General features: G+C 38.7%; 1 protein-coding gene across 1 annotated transcript in view; it reads left to right on the forward strand.

The window, feature by feature from the left end:
* Positions 1 to 20,277, forward strand: part of LOC122790396 (extracellular calcium-sensing receptor-like) — a 138,222-nt gene that overhangs the window by 11,099 nt on the left and 106,846 nt on the right. Inside the window, exon 2 of the mRNA XM_044057917.1 lies at positions 14,118 to 14,948. Within this exon, the coding sequence (XP_043913852.1) occupies positions 14,118 to 14,948 (831 nt within the window). The remainder of the gene's footprint in view (positions 1 to 14,117; positions 14,949 to 20,277) is intronic.

A 20,277-nucleotide genomic window follows, 5' to 3' on the forward strand; every position in this document is an offset into this window, starting at 1 on the left:
CAAATTTATTTGAGCTGCCTTTAAAATTTCAAATCCACTAAATGTAGTCCGTGAAATAGTACAACTGCAAATATGAAGAAGGATGAATATGGTATAAGTCTGAAGCTGTGGTGTTTTGGAGCAGTATTCCCACTCTGAGGTAAAACAATTAGTATTTATAATAGTTGGTGTGTGTGGAACACATCCCTTGAGCCAGAGGTTTACAGGTTGATAAAGTTCCCCCCACCCCAGAAAATTCTTAAAATAATTAGCAGCAAGTTTCAGAAGTTACTGTTTTTTTTTTGGGATTGCACTTAGTATTGGAAGTGTTGGGAGTTCTCTGTACTAGGTTTCTCAGTTCTAATTTGGATGTATAGTTTATCCAGTCAGTCTTTGGGTAGTTATAGTCCACCATAAGGAGTATACATTTGTTGAGTTTTATATCCTGAAATTTAGTCAGGAAATATTATCTTGCCTGGAGAACATAGGCAAAGCCACTTTGAGGTAGGTTTCTGCAGTTAGCACCACTGATATTCATTACTGCGTGAGTAATTTCTAATCCAGAGCACTTTTCTTGGCAAGTGCTTCTTTTCCACTAAATCTGCATCAAAGAAAGTAAGTATACTAACCAGATACCAAAATGTTGCCTTGATGTGCAGATGCCATATGAAATCATAGGAGGATTTCATTAAGCCGATGAGTTTTCCAACACTGGCTGAAGTGCTTGATAATCTCATCATGCTGGTTAGGAGGGAGGAGCACGTAAGATTGGTCACTCTAATCTGAAGAGTGGACTTGTCATAATTAGCCCTAATCCTCTTTCATTTAATTGAAATATTTACCAACATTTGGGCACTGGCATACATGACAATGCAATGAATTTCTTGCAAACTCTGTTGAGGTATATATCAATTTTATGCACCTTGGAGTCACCAATAATTTAGATGTTTGTGATGTTGAAAGATTACAGTGTCTGTCTTATGGGCTTTCAAGTCATGTTTGACCCAGTTTTAATCCAGCTATTTTATTATGGACCCCTCACCATCATATTACAGTGAATACATATGGGTGATTTATTGTGGTTATTGTGTGAAGTCTGTGCAATGTACTATGCGCAAAATGTTGTGACTAACTGTGTTTGAGTTTTTGGGGTGCAGGTGAAGCTTTCATATGTGTGTTCTTCAGAACCTCTGTATGTTTTGATTTAATAAATAGCAGCTAGGTGTCAAAATTTGGTAAAAATTTTGTTCTATAAAGGATGGGAATTTCAGTTATTCAAAGTTACATGATATTCATCTTAAGGGTATTGAAAACACTAAGATGGTTTCTAGGTGTGACCACAAAGGCTAGAAATACTGATTATAGTGGGCTGTTAAACTCATTGGACAATACAGAAAGAAGAAGAAACAGGCCTTCTGATTATATAAAACTTTTCATCTTATAGTAATAAAACAAAGCTAAGTGGGATTGGCAAGGATCTTCAAATTATAATAAAACACTAAAAAGCCATTTTTTAACAAAGTAAGTAATGGATGCAACTAGGAAAAATTGCATTACTAATACATGTGTCCTGCAACAAATGTCTTATGCTAACTCAAGTATGATCAATGAGAAATTAATAACTGATCCAGATCATATAGCTAATAAACTTAATCAGTAATTTACCATCACTTGTTCTATAAATGAAAATGAGTTATCAAACAGCTATTTTGAAATGACTAGTACTAGTAAAAATCCTGACATAACTATTGAGTCAATACAAAAAGCTATTAAGATAATTACTGTTCAAAATGACTTTTGCATCTGAATGCTGGTTAGCTGAACTCATGGACTTATGATCTGGTAGGTATTGGTAGGTGTCTGCACATTTGCCTGCAGGGTACACATGCTATTGATAATTTAGTCTAAATAGTCTATATAAATGCATTAAAGATTCATGTCAGTCTATTGACAGCTCTTTCAGTTCAGACAGAGCAAAAAAAAGAAACTTTTGGTGAACCATGTTGGTAAATTTTTTGTATGTGTATGTGTGGCAAGTCCCATGCATCCCCTACGTGGAGGAACATCCCCACCCCCCAAAAAATATAGATATATGTACATACTCCAAATTCACTCAACAGTGAGAAAAATAAGAAAACTACACTTGTCAGTCTGCCATCACGTAGAGCCATCAGTCACATTACATATTCCCTTATATCTTTCACAAATATTTAAGGGATTGCTAAAAAGATTGCATTTTCTAAGAACATGATGCAGTTTTTACACTTCTAAAGATAACCATCATCTATCAAGTCTTTGAACATTAGCTCACAAATGTACTTTTTTACTGCAGACCCTTCCTCTTCACAGTTTTGACAGATAAATGTGTATTGCTAATCAAAGCCTTGTCAAAAAGGGCCTGATCTGGTAAGTTTTGTAATAAATTTTCTTTTTGGGAAAATGATGTGCTCTGTTCATCCATTTGCAGTTTGAAGGGAAGTATTATATATTGGTACTGACTAGGATATTCAAAAATGATTAAAGATGTGAGTACTGGAGCTGGTATGATGGAATGCGTGGGGAGGTCACTGAAGTTTAATTTGTTTAAAGGGAAAGTTCACCCTCACCTGCCGATTAACTCAACTGTGAGGTTTCTTTTCACCCTACCTTGTGGTTACCATATGGCTTAGTTAGCAAAACCAGCCTGAATATTAGAAAATGTTCATTTACTTGCCTTAGAATTGAGCAAAGGCAAGCCCACCCACCTTTTTTTAAGCTTAATCATTTGCATTATTTGGAAGAAGAATGTGTACATGTATGACATACAACAGAGACAGGGAAATCTGTATTTTATGCTATCAGGTACTGACCATAGTCTTCCATTAACAATTCTCAGTCTTGCTAATGTCAGCAGCTACTATTAAAAAAAGTATACAATGTAATGGAACTTTTTGCCTCTCTTCATTGTAACAAGGAAGAGAAGCAGTACCCGTGCACATAGTTGATCACATTTTTTTCTACTGCTTAGAAGTACTCTTTTCTGTAACTGCAACATCTTTATAGACACTAGTATTTTATGTACAACATACAGAACACTGATTTATAATGCTCAAGGATTATGGATGATAAAGTGTTAGTATGCTACAATGTAACAAATCAAGGGGTAACAATACAACAGAATTGAGAGAATGTAATAAATGAAGATTTTTTGACTTGGTTAAAAATGGAAATCAAAATCTAAACCGTCTTTGAATGAAGTATTGCTTATTGTTAAAGGGATGAAAGAACTAAAGATTGGACCTTTAAAAAAGGGAAGGAGGATATTACATAGACATAAATGGATTGGAGAAAGACAAGCAGGTTTAAGGGAAGTCGGGAATTGAGCAATTGATGTAATGTTGGTGCAGATGACAGTTGTTACAAAGACAGAAAACATTTATGTAATGTATAATGCATGACAAGACATGAATATCGTTTGTTTGATCAACAGAATTGAGAGAATGTAATAAATGAAGATTTTTTGACTTGGTTAAAAATGGAAATCAAAATCCAAACCGTCTTTGAATGAAGTATTGCTTATTGTTAAAGGGATGAAAGAACTAAAGATTGGACCTTCAAAAAAGGGAAGGAGGATATTACATAGACATAAATGGATTGGAGAAAGACAAGCAGGTTTAAGGGAAGTCGGGAATTGAGCAATTGATGTAATGTTGGTGCAAATGACAGTTGTTACAAAGAAAGAAAACATTTATGTAATGTATAATGCATGACAAGACATGAATATCGTTTGTTTTCTTTCGGTTAATGTATTTATGCATATGTCTTAAGTGATAATTTAATAAAAGTGTTTAAATGTCATAACACCACAATGTATAAAAACAGAAGACTGTACCTATTTTGATTAAAAACAGAAGATAGTAACCATTTTGTACTGTGCTGCATTGCAAGGACAGAGATAACAGGAGTTATAAAAGTAAAATATTTTGAGCAAATGTATCATATTTTTCCAACATTCAAGATAAAAACATGCACATCTTCCTTCTGTAGATCCTTGTGAACAGCAAAAGTAGTTTGCATGTCTCTTACAATTGAAAAACTCTGGTTTACATTTATAGTTTTGATGCTTCTGAATAGTATGATGGAGGGTTTGTCAATATGTCAAGAAATACAAAGTGACAGCATTAGAAAGACCTATAGTTCAAATATTTTATTTTGTTGAGGATTTAAAACTAGTATGAATGAGTAAGAGGAGCTCTAAAACCAATATATATCAGACCAATTCAGGCAAAAAAGTGAAATGTAGTCAGGTTCCAGAAGCTGTGTAAGGTGCCTTTGACTCACACTACTGCCATTCTATATATATGGGAGTTAAAAACACCTCATTTCCTTATGTTTAGTATGGGACTGTGAAGGCTGCCAGCCTACCAGAAAGAACTGTGCAGATAATTCTATCATTTGTAAATATGATTGTTGAAATACAAGCTTGTTTTCTTAAATGAAAGAATATGCTGTGAAATGTTGAACTTAAAACAATGTAGCAACATTGTCCTCTGCTGTAAAGAAAGCTAAGTCAAGCATTTATCTGTTCTTTGAAGTTGAAATTATTTCATGGCTGTCTTTGATGTTTACAGTTCGGCTCTGGCCGGGCTAGATGAAGGCTTCCTGCCTTTTGTTTTAAGGCTAAAATTAACGACCAGAATGTACATTTGGAGTGTCCTTTATTGCTCTGGTTTCTGCCTAGGTGTAAAAGAATGTAAATGCAGTTTCTGTCAGCCAGGGAACACCAGAAAAGTGTAAAAAAATGATGTAATTGGAAGCATGACTGCAATAGCAATTTAAACAGAGAGAATCAGAAGGCATTAAGCATTTTTGTCTTGATCATCCAACTCACAGCACTGTCTTGCTCATATGTAAGTTATCTTAGACTTGTGTTTTCTTTTAGAAATAGCTAAGAATTAGAAAGATTAGACTAAGTTTTTTTCTGTGATGTCAGAACTGTACTACTGATTTATTTTAAGTATTTCTGTGTGATCTCTGAACTCTTGACTAGCACTGTGTAGTAGAAAGTATTGTCTTGTGGTTTTAATTATTTATTATTAAATATTTTAAAACCTTTCAACTGTGGCTGTTTTGTGTAGAGATAATTTAAGCTGTAGAGTACATTGCATATTTATAGATTTTACTGTCCAAGTCACTCTAAATAAGCCTTGACTGTTTAGTTACAGCTACCAATTGGATAATAATATTGCACAGTAATAATTGGACACCCTTTTAAGGGCCTTTGAGTAGCTGATAAGTATTAGTGGGTGGTGGCAAGTGGAACTACTGTGTAGTCTGGGAGAAAGGGGCACAGCTGGAAAACTGTGCCAGCCTTCCCCAGGAGTGTCTGTGTGGTTGTATAAACCCTTCTCAAAGTACATGAGTGTGTGTGTGTGTGTGTGTGTGTGTGTGTGTGTGTGTGTGTGTGTATGTGTGTGTGTGTCAGCTACTTGAGCAGCAACACGAAGCACTGGTTGGACAGAGAGGGTGCTAGAGGTTTTAGCTTGCCCACTAGGCTGAGATCTGGACTCTATAGCTGTGCCATTTGGAGTCTTATTGGGGACCTGGAGAGCAAGGGAGCAATCAGCCTCGGACTGACTGTGATCTCGGTCTGCTCTTAAGGGAAATTGCACTTTACTGTGTGTATTTATTATCCTTTCCTCATATATGAGATGCCCTCTCTGGTGTTAGTGGTGAGGATTGAAGCTCCTTAATTGCTGGGCCAGGGCACGGGCATCATATATTAATTGTTTGGCAGTGGTGGGATATCCACACCACATATTAATTGGTTGGCAAATACTAACTGGCTTGTAGTGGTGGTGGTAAAGTGAATCCTGTAGCTTGTGCACAGTGAGCTTTGAAGGTGTTTATGTACTCTAAAACAGCCATGCAGTGAATACTCAGAGTTCAGATCACAATTGTTTTATTTATTTTGTTAGCTTAGTTAGTCAGGGTGAGCAGGCAACATGTCAGCAGAGGAGTATGGAACGCTGACAAGGAGCCACCTGGCAGAGATATACCAGGCTAGGGGACTGGTGCATGGAAACCTGACTAAGGCAGACCTGACTGCAGCCTTGGTTACAGCTGCATTAGAAAACAGCAACCAGGAGGACAATCAGACTGGCAGTGGAGATATAATACCCTTGGAGAATGGACAGCTCACCCTTTCTGCAGTGGACTTAAAAATCCAGCTAGAGCTAAAGCGACTTGAATTGGAGGCCAGGCATTTGGAAATAGAAGCAGCTGAGCGACTGAGGAGTCTACAGGCTGAGGAGAACAAGAAACTGCTATGCCTAGAAGCTAAGGAAAAAGAAAGACAGAGGCAGCATGAGAAGGAGATGCTGACTCTTCACCAGAGTAATGGAGGTAATGGGGAAGGGAGTAACTGGACCCCAGAAGCACAAAAGGTCAGTAAAATTCTTCTGCAGTTTAAAGAGGGGGATAATTTTGATAGTTTCATTTATATGTTTGAGAGGGTATGTAAACAGTATGAAGTTGACCAAGAGCTCTGGGAACAGTTCCTGATCCCTTTACTCCATGGTAAAACTGTAACTGTATTATCTAAAATGTCTGACATTGCATGTTTTGATTAAACTGCTGAAAATAATTGTCTATTAGAGTTTTTTAAGCTAACACCTGAAACGTATAGGAAAAAGTTTTGTGAGCATAGACGCAAGGCAGATGAAAGTGTGTGTGAATATGTTGCTGAATCGAGCACTTATTTCAATAGGTGGGTGAGTGGATGTTAGGTCACCACCTTTGAAGGGCTGGCAGACATTTTGGTGAGGGAACAAGCCCTTAGCACTTTGCCTGAGGACATGAGGATCTGGTTAGCTGATAGACAATGTGCTACTTCAGATGAGTTGGGGAAGAAGGGAGACCTTTACCTAGCAAGCAGGGCAGCATAGCACAGGAAGGGGACCCCCAATACTGCTCATGGGTCTAAAGGAACCCATGGTAGGCAGCACAGACTGCCACAACAGAATCTGCCAGTAGCAGGGGAAGCCACTAGTCCAGGTACACGTCCAGGAGCTAGGGCTAAATGTTTTGAATGCAACCAGTGGGGCCATGTGGCATACAGGTGTCCAAGAGGCAAGGTGGGGAACAAAAGGTGAGGGAGCCAGTAAGTGGGAAAGACAAAATGCCAATAGTAGGTTGTCTTGAGACAAAGGGGTACCAAACTACCATCCTGCAGATGCCCTGATAGGGAAGGATTTGGATGAGGCAGTACCATGTTCTTATGCAGTTACATGCATTTAGGCTAGGAGACAAGCATGTAGGTCTGGTAGTCTGGGGGAGACCCAGACAGACTGCATACTTGCAGCCAGGACTGCTGAGGTGGTTACTTCAGGGAGGGAGCTAATCTGTAGCAGTGAGACTGATGGTGAGCCACAGCTGCTTGTGGGTACTGATGTTCCCTTGGACAGAGTGACTGCAAAGGTAGAGGTGAGTAGTAGTACCCAGGCTGACAGTGAGGCACCACTGTCAGAGGATGCCAGACCTCCTGTGGAAGGGGAGCTGGGAAGGGTTACAAGGAGATAGCTGAGACAGTCTCAGCTCTCAGACCCTACATTGCAAGGCCTGAGGCAGGTAGCTAGGGAGGCACCTGATTCTCATGGAAAGGGGGAATCTGTATACTGGGAAAAAGGGTTACTATACAGTGAGTGGACCCCTGAGGGAGGGCTAGAAGGTGAGAGAGTACAGCAGTTGGTAGTGCCTAGAGCCTACCATCTAGTGCTTCTAGCCATAGCACATGATATTCCCTTTGCAGGTCATATGGGCATAAAACCTACAAAGAGGCGTATTATGCAGAACTTCTATTGGCCTGTAATTTCCAGAGATGTAACATGGGCACTGCAGGACCTGTGAGCAGTGCCAAAAGGTAGGCAAGGCAGGAGACAAGGTGAGAGCTCCTTTGATGCCTTTGTCTGTGATTGAGGAGCCATTTCAGAGGGTAGCTATGGATATTGTGGGTCCTCTGAATACCTCAAGTTCCACAGGGAAAAAGTATATCCTAGTGGTAGTGCATTATGCTACAGAGAAGGTGGCAAATGCTTTGTTGGAGATTTTCAGCAGGGTAGGTTTCCCAAATGAAATACTGACTGATAAAGGTGCCACTTTCATGTCAGACCTGCTGGATTGTCTGTGGAAGTCCTGTGGGGTGAAGCACATGAAGACCACCCCCTACCATCCCCAGACTAATGGTCTTGTTGAGAGGTTAAACTCTACAATCAAGTCCATGCTATGGGCATTTGCAGATTAGTTTAAGAGGGAGTGAGACAAATATTTGCCCCATCTGTTGTTTACTTACAGTGAGGTTCCCCAGGAATCCAGTTATTTCACACTTTGCGTTGCTGTATAGGCATAGGGTGAGGGGATCTCTAGATTTAATTTGAGATGACTGGGAAGGTGAGTGCAAGTTTCACAAGGAGTCTGTTGTGGCATACATCCTAAACCTCAGGACAAGGCTCAGGGAACTCATGGGCTTGGCCCAGAAGAACCTGGCAGAAGCCCAACGACAGAAATAGGTGTGGTATGACAAGAATGCTCGAGCTAGAGCATATGCTGTGGGGCAGCAGGTAATGGTTCTCATTCCTGTCAGACACAACAAGCTGCAAGCAGCTTGGGAAGGACCCTACAAGGTGGTAAGAAAGGTAAATGATGTTAACTACATGGTGGAACTGCTAGGCAGAAGGCAGGGGCACAAATTGCACCATGGTAACATGATGAAACCTGACCATGATAGGGAAGCCCTTGTGCTGAGCATTTGCAGTGGATTGCAGGAGGAGTCTGAGGGAGGTCTGGGGACTGATCTCCTCAGTGAGGCTTGGGTTGACACCTCAGTGGAAGGAGTAGCAATGTCACAGCAGCTATCTCCTACCCAGGTTCGAGAAATCCAAGCAGTGTTGCAGGAATTTGGAGACATGTTCACTGGGAAACCAGAGTGTACCCACCTGGGGCAGCACCAGGTGAATACAGGACCCCAAAGGCCTATTAGGCAGTCCCCTTATAGAGTGCCTGAGAGAGTCAAATGGACTCTGAAGAAAGAGGTACAGGTGATGTTGGAATGGGGGTGATTCAAGAGTCCAACAGTCCCTGGGCCCCCCTACTGGGGCTGGTGCCAAAGAAGGATGGCAGCACCAGGTTCTGTGTGGACTACAGAAAGTTACGTGGTCACACAGAGTCAGATGCTTACACCATGCCTAGGACAGATGAGGCCCTAGAGTGGCTGGGTAGGGCTAAGTATCTTACAGCCATTGATCTTACCAAGGTTTACTGGCAGGTGCCCTTGACTCCCAGTGCTAGAGAGAAGTCAGCCTTTGTGACTCCTTATGGCTTGTATGAGTTCACAAAGATGCCCTTTGGGATGAAGAATGCCCCAGTGACTTTTCAGAGGCTTGTAGATCATATCCTAGCAGGAGCAGGAGGGTTTGCCCTTGTGTACCTAGATGATATTGCCATCTACAGCCATTCCTGGCAAGAGCACATTCAGCATGTCAGGGAGGTGCTGGGCAGGGTTTACCATTAAGCCGAGCAAATGTCAGGTGGGTATGGCAGAGGTCTCCTACCTAGAACATAGAGTGGGGAGTGGTAAGATAAGGCCAGAACCTGCTAAAGTGGAAGCCATTCTGTTACCAAAAAGCAGGTGAGGGCATTTTTAGGGACAGCAGGGTACTACAGAAAGTTTAGCCCCAATTATAGTACCATAGCTGCTCTCCTCACAGACCTGACAAGGAAGAACAGGCCAGATAAGGTAGTATGGACCCCAACATGTGAGCAGGCATTCCAGAAGCTTAACGAAGCTTTGGGAGGGCCCCCTGTGTTAGCCAGTCCAGATTACAGCAAAGGATTTGTTTTGCAGGTGGATGCTTCAAACCATGGGGTGGGGGCTGTACAGATTTCTTCAGAGGGGGAAGAGCACCCAGTGGTTTATCTCAGTCGTAGGCTCCAACCCAGGGAGGAATGCTATGTAGCTGTAGAAAATGAATGTCTAGCCATAATGTGGGCACTGCAGAAACTTCAGCCTTATCTGTATGGAAGGGAATTCACTGTTAGGACAGATCACAACCCCCTAATATGGTTAAACAGAGCCAGCCAGCAAAATGCCAAGTTGCTAAGATGGAGCCTGGGGTTGCAATCAAATGATATGTCAGTGCAGCACCGCAGTGGGATTAGCAATCCCAATGCAGATGGGCTCTCAAGACAGGGAATGGGGTAGGTATACTCAGATAGACCTAACTCTCTCAAGCAGTGTTTCTCAAGGGTCACTTGAAAAACTAGCTTGCGTTCTCCGGGGGGGGGGATGTGATGGCTGCCTGCCTAGCCAAATAGAATTGTGCAGATAATTCTATCATTTGTAAATATGAATGCTGAAATACAAGCTTGTTTTCTTAAATGAAAGAGTATGCTGTGGAATGTTGAACTTAAAACAATGTAGCAATATTGCCCTCTGCTGTAAAAAAAGCTAAGTCAAGCATTTCTTATCTGTCATTTGAAGTTGAAATTATTTCATGGCTGTCTTTGACATTTACAATTCAGCTCCGGCCGGGCTAGATAAAGGCTTTCTGCCTATTGTTTTAAGGTTAAAGTTAATGACCAGAATTTACATGTGGAATGTCCTTTATTGCTCTGGTTTCTGCCTAGGTGTAAAAAAATGTAAATGCAGTTTCTGTCAGCCTGGGAACACCAGGAAAGTGTAAAAAAGGATGTAATGGGAATCAGGACTGCAATAGCAATTTAAACAGAGAAAATCAGAAGGCATTAAGCGTTTTTATCTTGATCATCCAACTCACACCACTCTCTTGCTCATATCTGAGTTATCTTAGACTTCTGTTTTCTTTTAGAAATAGCTACGAACTAGAAATATTAGACTAAGTGTTTTTCTGTGATGTCAGAACTGTACTACTGATTTGTTTTAGGTATTTCTGTGTGATTTCAGAACTCTTGACTAGCACTGTGTAGTAGAAAGTATTGTCTTGTGGTTTTAATTATTTATTATTAAATATTTTAAAACCTTTCAATTGTGTAGAAATAATTTATGCTCTAGAGTACATTGCATATTTATAGAGTTTACTGTCCAAGTAACTCTAAATAAGCCTTGACTGTTTAGTCACAACTACCAATTGGATAATAATATTGCACAGTAATAATTGAACACCCTTTTAAGGGCCTTTGAGTAGCTGATAAGTATTAGTGGGTGGTGGCAAGTGGAACTACCATATAGTCTGGGAGAAAGGGGCACAGCTGGAGAAACTGTGCCAGCCTTCCCCAGGAGTGTCTGTGTGGTTGTATAAACTCTTCTCAAAGTGCATGAGTATGTGTGTGCCAGCTATTTGGGCATGGACACAAAGCATTGGTTGGACAGAGAGAGTGCTAGAGGTTTTAGCTTTCCTACTAGGCTGAGATCTGGACTCTATAGCTGTGCCAGTGGGGAGTCTTATTGGGGACGTAGAGAGCAAGGGGGTGACCAGCCCCGGACTGACTGTGATCTCTGTGTGTTCTTAAGGGAAATTGCACTTTACTTTGTGTATTTGTTATCCTTTCCTCATGTATGAGACACCCTCTCTGGTGTTAGTGGTGAGGATTGAGGCTCCTTAATTGCTGGGCCAGGGCACAGGCGTCACATTATAAAGGGAACTTCAAATGGATTCTGGGAGCCAGATACAACATATCAGTAAAACAAGATTGTCTCTGGGTTTTATTAATGCCTACACTAAATATACACTGTGTACGATATTCTGAGTGAACAGACAACATAACTCACATCTTTTTCCTCCTAATTTTAGTTTTCCTATTGATTTTCATGCAGCTTTAAATACTGGGGGGAATTCATAAAAGCTATCACAAAGTGTAGACTACATGTACACTTAGTATAACCTTTCTGAGTGACTAGAAATCATAAAAAATGTGGAAGGGATGTTCTTGAATACAGATCATGTACACTTAGAGTAGGTATTATTGGTAGGCCCCATGACAACCATTTTTGATAAAACATAATAATATATAAGAATAAGAATTTGGATTCATATTATTATTTTAAAATAGCTGAGAATTTAAAGGTGCAATGAAAAAAACATTGTTGAGTGCCAAAGTGAGTTTTTTCTTTAAGGTGAAAGCCTTTCCAATATGGTCTTTTAGAAGTCATTACTGGGATCAAATGAGATAGGAGTGGTGGGACTGTTTGAAGTTACTACTGCTTCAAGAGGGTGGACAGCTTAACAGCCACTGAGTTCAAGATTACAAGTGCAAGGTGGGTGAGGAGAGGAAAATCAAATTTCCTTACAGCAGTCTGTTCTGTAAGCACACAAAGACACATACAGTGGACTTTAGTTTGCACACCCCTAGAGAATGATGGATGCAGTGACAGAAACAAGATCACACAGATCATGTTTAGGAAACACGAACTCTTATTTGAAATGAGTTTTACAACCTTTCCTAATATATGTATATATATATATATATATATATATTTGTGGAAAAAATATTAAACCACCATAGCAGATTGCACCTGTCTCACTCCTGTTTCATTATATAACAAGCCCTAGTGGTTTGCTATGACCCAAAGAAAAAAAAAAAAAATATATATATATATATATATATATATATATATATATATATATATTTTTTTATTTTATTTTGAGAGGGATTGTTTTCAATGAACCCTTATACTTCTCTTTTTACATTTGGAAAGAATAGAAAAACAGACAGAGAATATTGCTTGATCTGCATGTATTATTATTCATTACTCATTACTAAATAATGTTGACATTTCCTGTTCTAAATTCTTCCTGCTACAATAAGGTCTGCTTAATCCTGTTAACATTAATTAAAAAGAAAACATTATTTCAGTACTGTCTATAGGTGTGGACAGTATCCGGTTCAATAGATTGGCACTAACTTGAGAACATGCAGACAGATTTTTACCTATAGTAGCAGTGATAGCTTTAGATTCATCATCAGACATTGATTCTGTGCATGGAGCAAGAAATAAACCAGCTCTCCACAGAAACTGAGACCATATTAATACTGAGAATATTAATAAACAGGTGACCAGATCAATATGACTCAAAAATGATAATAAATGTAGACATTAGTGATATCCTTCATGAATAAGTTTACTGATCAAAGAACTCATGAGTTTTTTGCCACCTTATTGTGTGATCTTCTTTAACTGCGGTGGTGGTGCTGCGGTAGCGTTGTCACCTCACAGTTAGACGTTGCCTGTTCGATTCTCAAGCACGTAAAAAAAACTCTACTGCCAATCATTAGCGGACCCGAGTTCCGCTGTGGCGACCCCTAACCGGGAAAAGCCGAAAGACGCAAAAAATTGTGTGATTTTCTTTGTTCTGTTAATTAATATATTGTTCATTCTGGGTCTGCAGCTTTACTTAAATTTTAATGGTGTTCTCAACTTCCAGATTTTTAAACCTGCCTAACAACACATTTTGCTTTTAACAATCTGTAACAGTTGTGAATTTTGTAAATTAATTTGCACCCTACTGTTTACTATGCTTAATCTATTAACTTCATTAAAGCAAAAAATAATGCTTTTTGACAAAATCAGAAGGATCTAATTTATGTAAATGAAATACTTAAATGTTTACCAAATTCTTCATGTTGCTGTCAGTATGGACTCTAATAATTATCACAATGGTGGCATAAACAGTGCTATAGATAATGTGTATCCCTATTTTACTTCATTTACAGTATGTTCTGCTTTTCTAAAAATAGTTTAACAATGTTTTAAGTTAGACACATCTGTACATATGGCTGAGCATTATAGTTTAATATTCACACAGCATACCTGTTGTATGGATTTTGCTCTTGTAGTGTAAGATTAACATTGGATAAAGTAATATTTTGTGATACTATAGGACTTTGCAGCATTTCAATAACCCCTTTATTAATATACAGCTGTTATATTTACTATATTGGATGCTTTTTCACAGCCGTAATAATAACAGCAATACCATGACTGTGCATTAAAAGACATCTCTGTGGCATATATTTCAGTGCATAATTGTAGCACAGTATGAGGCTGTGCCAAGTGTAAGTACAGATGGTTGTATGATTGAACAATATGGGTACCTTGTTCCTAAATGTAATTTCTTGTTTTATAGATCAGCTATGGGTCAGCCTTATCCCTACTCAGTGATAAAATGCAGTTTCCTTCGTTTCTCAGGACTGTCCCCAACAGCTTATTTGAGTCATACTTGCTGTCTAAAATGATACTTGATTTTGGCTGGACCTGGGTAGGAATCCTGTACTCAGAAGATGACTTTTATAGGCTTGGAAGTCTGACCTTACAAAAGGAGATAACACGAATGGGAGGGTGTATTGCTTTCTTCCAAGTGATTCCCTCAAAGATTTCACCCCAAAAGATTCTTCAGATTGCTCAGCTGGTAATGAAGTCTACAGCAAGTGTTGTGGTTTTGTACACCTTTATGCTAGATTTGATACCTGTAATGGAGGAACTTGCACTGCATAACTTGAAACACAAAGTTTGGATTGCTTCCTCTGCTTGGATAATCTCTCCAGATACTTACAAAAAACAAATCAGGGCCATACTGAATGGCACAATTGGTTTTGCCCTTCAAAGGGCTGAAATCTCTGGGCTAAAGCAGTTTCTTCTCAATATCCACCCGTTCACATCTCCAAATGATATTTTTATACGATACTTTTGGGAACAAGCCTTTGTATGTAGGTGGCCAGATCAGAATAACAGCTCTCCGATACTGATGGACAGTTCTGTACATTGTACAGGTAATGAGGACAAAGAAAACATTTATATGAAGGTTTTTGATTTTGATAACTTGCGAGTAAGTTATGCCATCTACAATGCTGTCTATGCTGTGGCCCATGCCCTACATAATCTGTTTATGTGCACCCCTGGTAGGGGGCCCTTTGCAGATGGAGCATGTGCAAACATCAGTGCTTTCCAGCCATGGCAGGTATGCAGAGAAATCCTTAGCTGGCAGAAGAAAGCAAGTAATACTTTATGCAATATACATGGAAATAGAATTGACTTCTTAATTACTGTATTCACATAACCATTTGTTTGTTTGACTTATTATTGGTGGGTGGAATATGAAGGGTAGTAGCTGATAGTGCTTTAATCAGGTACTTGTTCTAGATATTAATGTGTCAAAATGAGATATTATTAGTGTTTGATAATGGTGAAGTTCCATATAGGTAGAGCTCATTTCCAGTGGAGACATGGGAGAAGAGCTGTGTGCAATCAGAAATTAGTCCATTGATGAAAAAAATGCCTGAAAGCATTGTATACAATATAAAACTGATACACCAATACATCCAGAATGCAACAGTGAAAACAGTGACACAACAAGGAAGAGGGTAGAACATTTCATGTATCTGTACACGGGATCACTACTAAATCTCAAATTACGGAATCTCAAGATTCTGAATACCCAAGACCAGAATCTCAAGATTCCATAATCTCAAAAGTAAAAAAAAAAAATAAATGTAAAAAAAAACAAAAAAACAAAAAAAGATTTAGACAGGTGTATGCAGGGGGGCAAGCCCCCCCACACCTCCTGCACTTAAATATACCAACTCCAAGATCGCACTACAGTGGAGTGAACGGCAAAATTTCCTTTCCGCTCTGCACAGCACTATTTTGCCGTTCACTCCATTGTGGTGCAATGTCTTTAAGTTGCAGGGGGTGTGGAGGTGCAGGGGGGCTTTCAAAACTTTTTTTTTTGTTTACGATATTACAGAATCTCGATATTCTGGTCTTTGTGATTCAGAGTTTCGAGATTCCGTAATTCGAGATTTAGTAGTGATCCCCTGTACACAGATGGAGCATTTGTAGATCTCATGCTAGGTAATAGAATCTCATGCTAGGTAATAGTAACACTAGTAATTTAGTTTTCTGGTTAGAGATGTACATTTAACTACCTGGAGTTTCTGTAAAATAGAGTCTGTTATAACATTTATATATTGGACTGACAAAAGAGATGGAGGAATTAAAATACATAGGGTGCAGGCAGAAGAGTGTAAAGGAAAACATTAGTGGAAATTAAGGAGAGGTAAGAGGGTGAAGGTGAGGAGAAAGGCATGAGTAAATAGTTCCATGCAGGATTAGTCAGGAAAGTTTGGAATCAGGACTGGAATAAAAGGAAGCATGAGACAAGGAGAAAAGTTTATGGGAATAGAATGGATTTAAGTAGGAGTTTTAGTAAGGTGTCCATGAAGCATTGAAGCAAAGAGTGCATATTCTGCCCAACATTAATGGAGGCAAGGAATAGAAGGGATATGTACAGCTTTGTATGAGTAGAACAGCATACAGAGTTTTAGTGGGAGCTCTGTGGATATATTTAACATTAATGCACTGAGTGTAGGATAGGGAGATTTGGAAGGAGGGAATCCCTGGGGTAGACTAATGTCTGTCTAAACTTTGGGAAAATGGAGGCACGACAAGGCAGTTAAGTGATGCCACATTTGTACTCTAACTGATCAACAGATTGGTGCTTACCAGCATTCTAGAAAGCTACCGTGATGGGAATTTAACTATTTATGGATGGAAACTTATTTCACAGCTTGGAAAATGCAGTTCAGTAAGAAGCCACACCATAATTGTATGTGAGGTAAATGGCATCATTTTGATATTTGAAAAGTGGAGTTTGCAAAGAAGGGAGTATCACTCCAGAAAGCAGCAAAGCAAGGAAGAAGAGAAGCAGACAAAATGCCATTTGTAAAGGGAATAACATCTTTTTCCTTATGATACCAGATGTATGATACAGAACGAATGAACAAACTAGGTGAGATGTACATAGAGGAAGTACAACAAAACAGATGGATATGGAGGCATGTAGATTACAGTGTCTGAGGTTTGAGACTCAGCAGCAACAGAAGGAACTGTAGGTGGAGGGGAGCATTTCAGGACTTGCTGTCCTGCCTAGTGATGGATAACATAGTTCAATTGCATTGTGTTTGACCACATTAGATGTTTGTGAGAACTGAATGCACATTGTAATAAGAAACTCACAGAACTGCTCTGAGCAGATACTGAATGGTACCACCTATACAGATCCTGATGTCATTGCCAGCATCCTAGCTGACAAATTTTTTTCCTAACTTTTGGTCACACATTCAAGCCCCCACCAATCCCCTAGTGACATCCCAGAATAATTTTTGATCATCTCTTTTAATCTTGTCAAAATCAAAGACCCAAACTCAATGGGTCTCAATAACATCCTCAGCTGCCTTCTAGTTGAAGCAAGGCATAGTTTAGATCAACCACTACATATATCTTTAAACCAAGCTTTGTCATTGATTATAACCAGAAGACTTTCAGCACTAGTACTTTCAGTCTTTCCATCTCAATATTTCAGGAACTGAGCATGCTGGTTTGCTATCATTGCATACCTGATATATATATATATATATATATATATATATATATATATATATATATATATATATATATATATATATATGGGTCTACTTGAAATAATACAAAACCCAGAAGTCGTTTAAATGCAGATTCAGTGTTGTTGTCTCTGTCTTTTTATTTTCGGGTTAGTGGGTTTTTGATTATTTGAAGTACACCCACATATAATATATATATATGTATATATATATATATATATATATATATATATATATATATATATACATACATACATAGTTATATATGTATTTATATATATTACATATATATAATGTATATATCTCTATATAACTATATCTATCTATCTATATGTGTATATCACAGGTGGTGTCTCACAAGACTCTGCCCAAGGCTCCTGCTCTTTGGCATCTACTTTTCCAATGTAGAACAAACCGGGGACTTTTGGGATAATCCAATAAATCCTTGCACATACCAGTGTCTTGTGTAATGACCGGGGGCTTGCCATCAATGACAAAGACTATACTGTTGTAAATTTGGGAAGATCGATCAGCCTACCTTTTACCATATCAAGGATACTGTGCTATAATTGTAAAGGTGTTTAGAAATTGGTGTATGTATGTATCTTAACAGTGACCTAATTATGGTCACCATGTTTTGGGTGTAGGTAGGAAATTATTCTGCTTATCATATTTAATTTCTATGGGTATCTCCTCCAGGTCTTCAGAAGTTATAGTTCAATTATGTTCATCAGTCTTTAGAACCATTATTGAATACAGTACCACATTTGGCATGCACCTATCTAAACATCTAATAGGTTCATAGGTTCATAGGTTCATACTAGGCTATCTGCCCTAGGGCATTTATAAGCCTAGCCAGAGTGTGTTTGTCTTTCGCCACCCATTTTAAATTAATTTTGCTATGCCCTTTTTCAAGGTTAGTATACTGTGCCTCTGTCTAACAGTGACAGAGAAGTGATACCCGGGGTAAACCTACGATCCCCCATCCACTCATCAAGATTCCTCTTGAAGAGAGTCTAACCTGGACTGGGATTTTATTCCAGAGTGAAGAGAGCCTCTGGGTTATGAATCTGTCCCTCCAGCATGTCCTATTTATTTCAGTGCTGAGGTTCAAATCTCTCGAGCGCGTAGCTCGATGGGATTTTCTGAGGTGCAGCATGTCCATTAAATCCGGGTTGGACATGGCTTTATACGTCAGGCACAGATCGCCTTTGAGCAGGCGGTATGCCACTGAGTAGAGCTGGAGTTTTTGAAAGTCCATAGAGATTCTTTTTTAAACATCTTTACTGAATTATCATTTGTGACAAAGGCAAACTTACATTTATATAAAAGTAATCAAACCATTTTAACAAGTTCACATTTACAAACATTCTGCATCACATATATTCCTGCACATTACCTGCCTAATTACCGCCATTCACCTCTCTTCTACCCTAGTTAGGCCAACAGCTTTATATTTACCATATCCTACTTTCTCTCCTATGTCAGGCCAGTCTTTCTTAACTTAATAACTATGTTAAAGTGATAAAACAAAAAGTATTTTGTCAACTATCTATTCCCAATCATGTACTCTCAACTGACACGTACTTGTGTCACGTTTATATACTCTACCATTTGAACCTTTTTCTAACTTAATAACTATGTTAAAGTGATGCAGCAATACTCCTTGTCAGTCACCCCTTCTTAATCAGCTACTATCAACTGACGTGTTGTTCTTGTTCACATGTATATATTATCTACTGTAAAATGTGTAACTGTCTCCATGTGTATATAATCTACTGTAATTCTACATTTGAACCATGTATATAATATTCTACTTTATTCCACCATATTCTATCAATATTTGTTGGACCTTTTCTCCCTGGGCCTACACTGAAAACGGGCACCTAGCCCATTCAGACACTACCCGGTAAACAAGTGTAAAATAAATAAATAAATATATTGTTCTATACAATATAATCAATCCAACAATACATAAATTATTAAATTCCTGCCTTTTCTCAAACTTTATTCCTCCTCCAAAATATTCTTCTACATGAATTGTTTTCCATTTTTATTATGTAATTTACTCCTATCCTTTTCTAAAGATCTCTATTTCTGTTCTTTTATCTCTGTTGTAATATTCGCTGCTTCAGTTATGGTTGGTTTAGACTTTGATTTCCATTTTTAATAACTGTTTTTTAGGCAGCCACTAGAATTAAACTTAACAAGGCCTTACTATGTCTAGACAATTCAGATCCTGTATCTCAGCTCAAAACAATAATTTCCTCAGTTACACTCATTTCCTTTCCCAGTATTCCTGATAGAGTACTCTTTAGGGAATTTTTTAAAGTTTGACAGCTTATTAAAATCGGAAAACATATGCTTCCAGGTACCTCTTTCTTCCCCATTGCACCTTCGACATTTGCCATCTACCCGAGGAAAAATTATTTGATGTCTGCTTATAGTATAAAAGTACCTATGCAAATACTTCCAGGTAAAAATCCTAAATCTTCTAGACTTTGTTGCATAATCAGGTGTCCTCCCATTGTTTCTTTGTGAATTGCTTATCTAATTTCTCTCCCTAATCTTTTCTGACTTCCTCTGATTGATTTCTATAGTTACTGTGCAATATTTTGTATGCTCTACTAATTATTCCTTTTTTAACAGCAGCTTATCTTCTACATTCAACTAAAAACTCAACCAGCACAGGTTTCCCTTAGAATTCCTGTATTTCTTTCTCTTTGCCTGTCCTGTGATATCAATCTCTGATAGGGAAGGTAATCTCTAGCCTGGAGTCCAAATGTCTTCTTGAACTGTTCCCATTGTAATACCTTTCCCACTTTAATTATTTGTTCTCAGTACCTTGATTCCTTTGATAGCTTCCTCCAGTAAATTCCAGCCCTTCTT

The sequence above is a fragment of the Protopterus annectens genome, chromosome 16.part0 (genome assembly GCF_019279795.1).
Source record: "Protopterus annectens isolate FY-2018-M chromosome 16.part0, PAN1.0, whole genome shotgun sequence".
Lineage (NCBI taxonomy): Eukaryota > Metazoa > Chordata > Ceratodontiformes > Protopteridae > Protopterus > Protopterus annectens.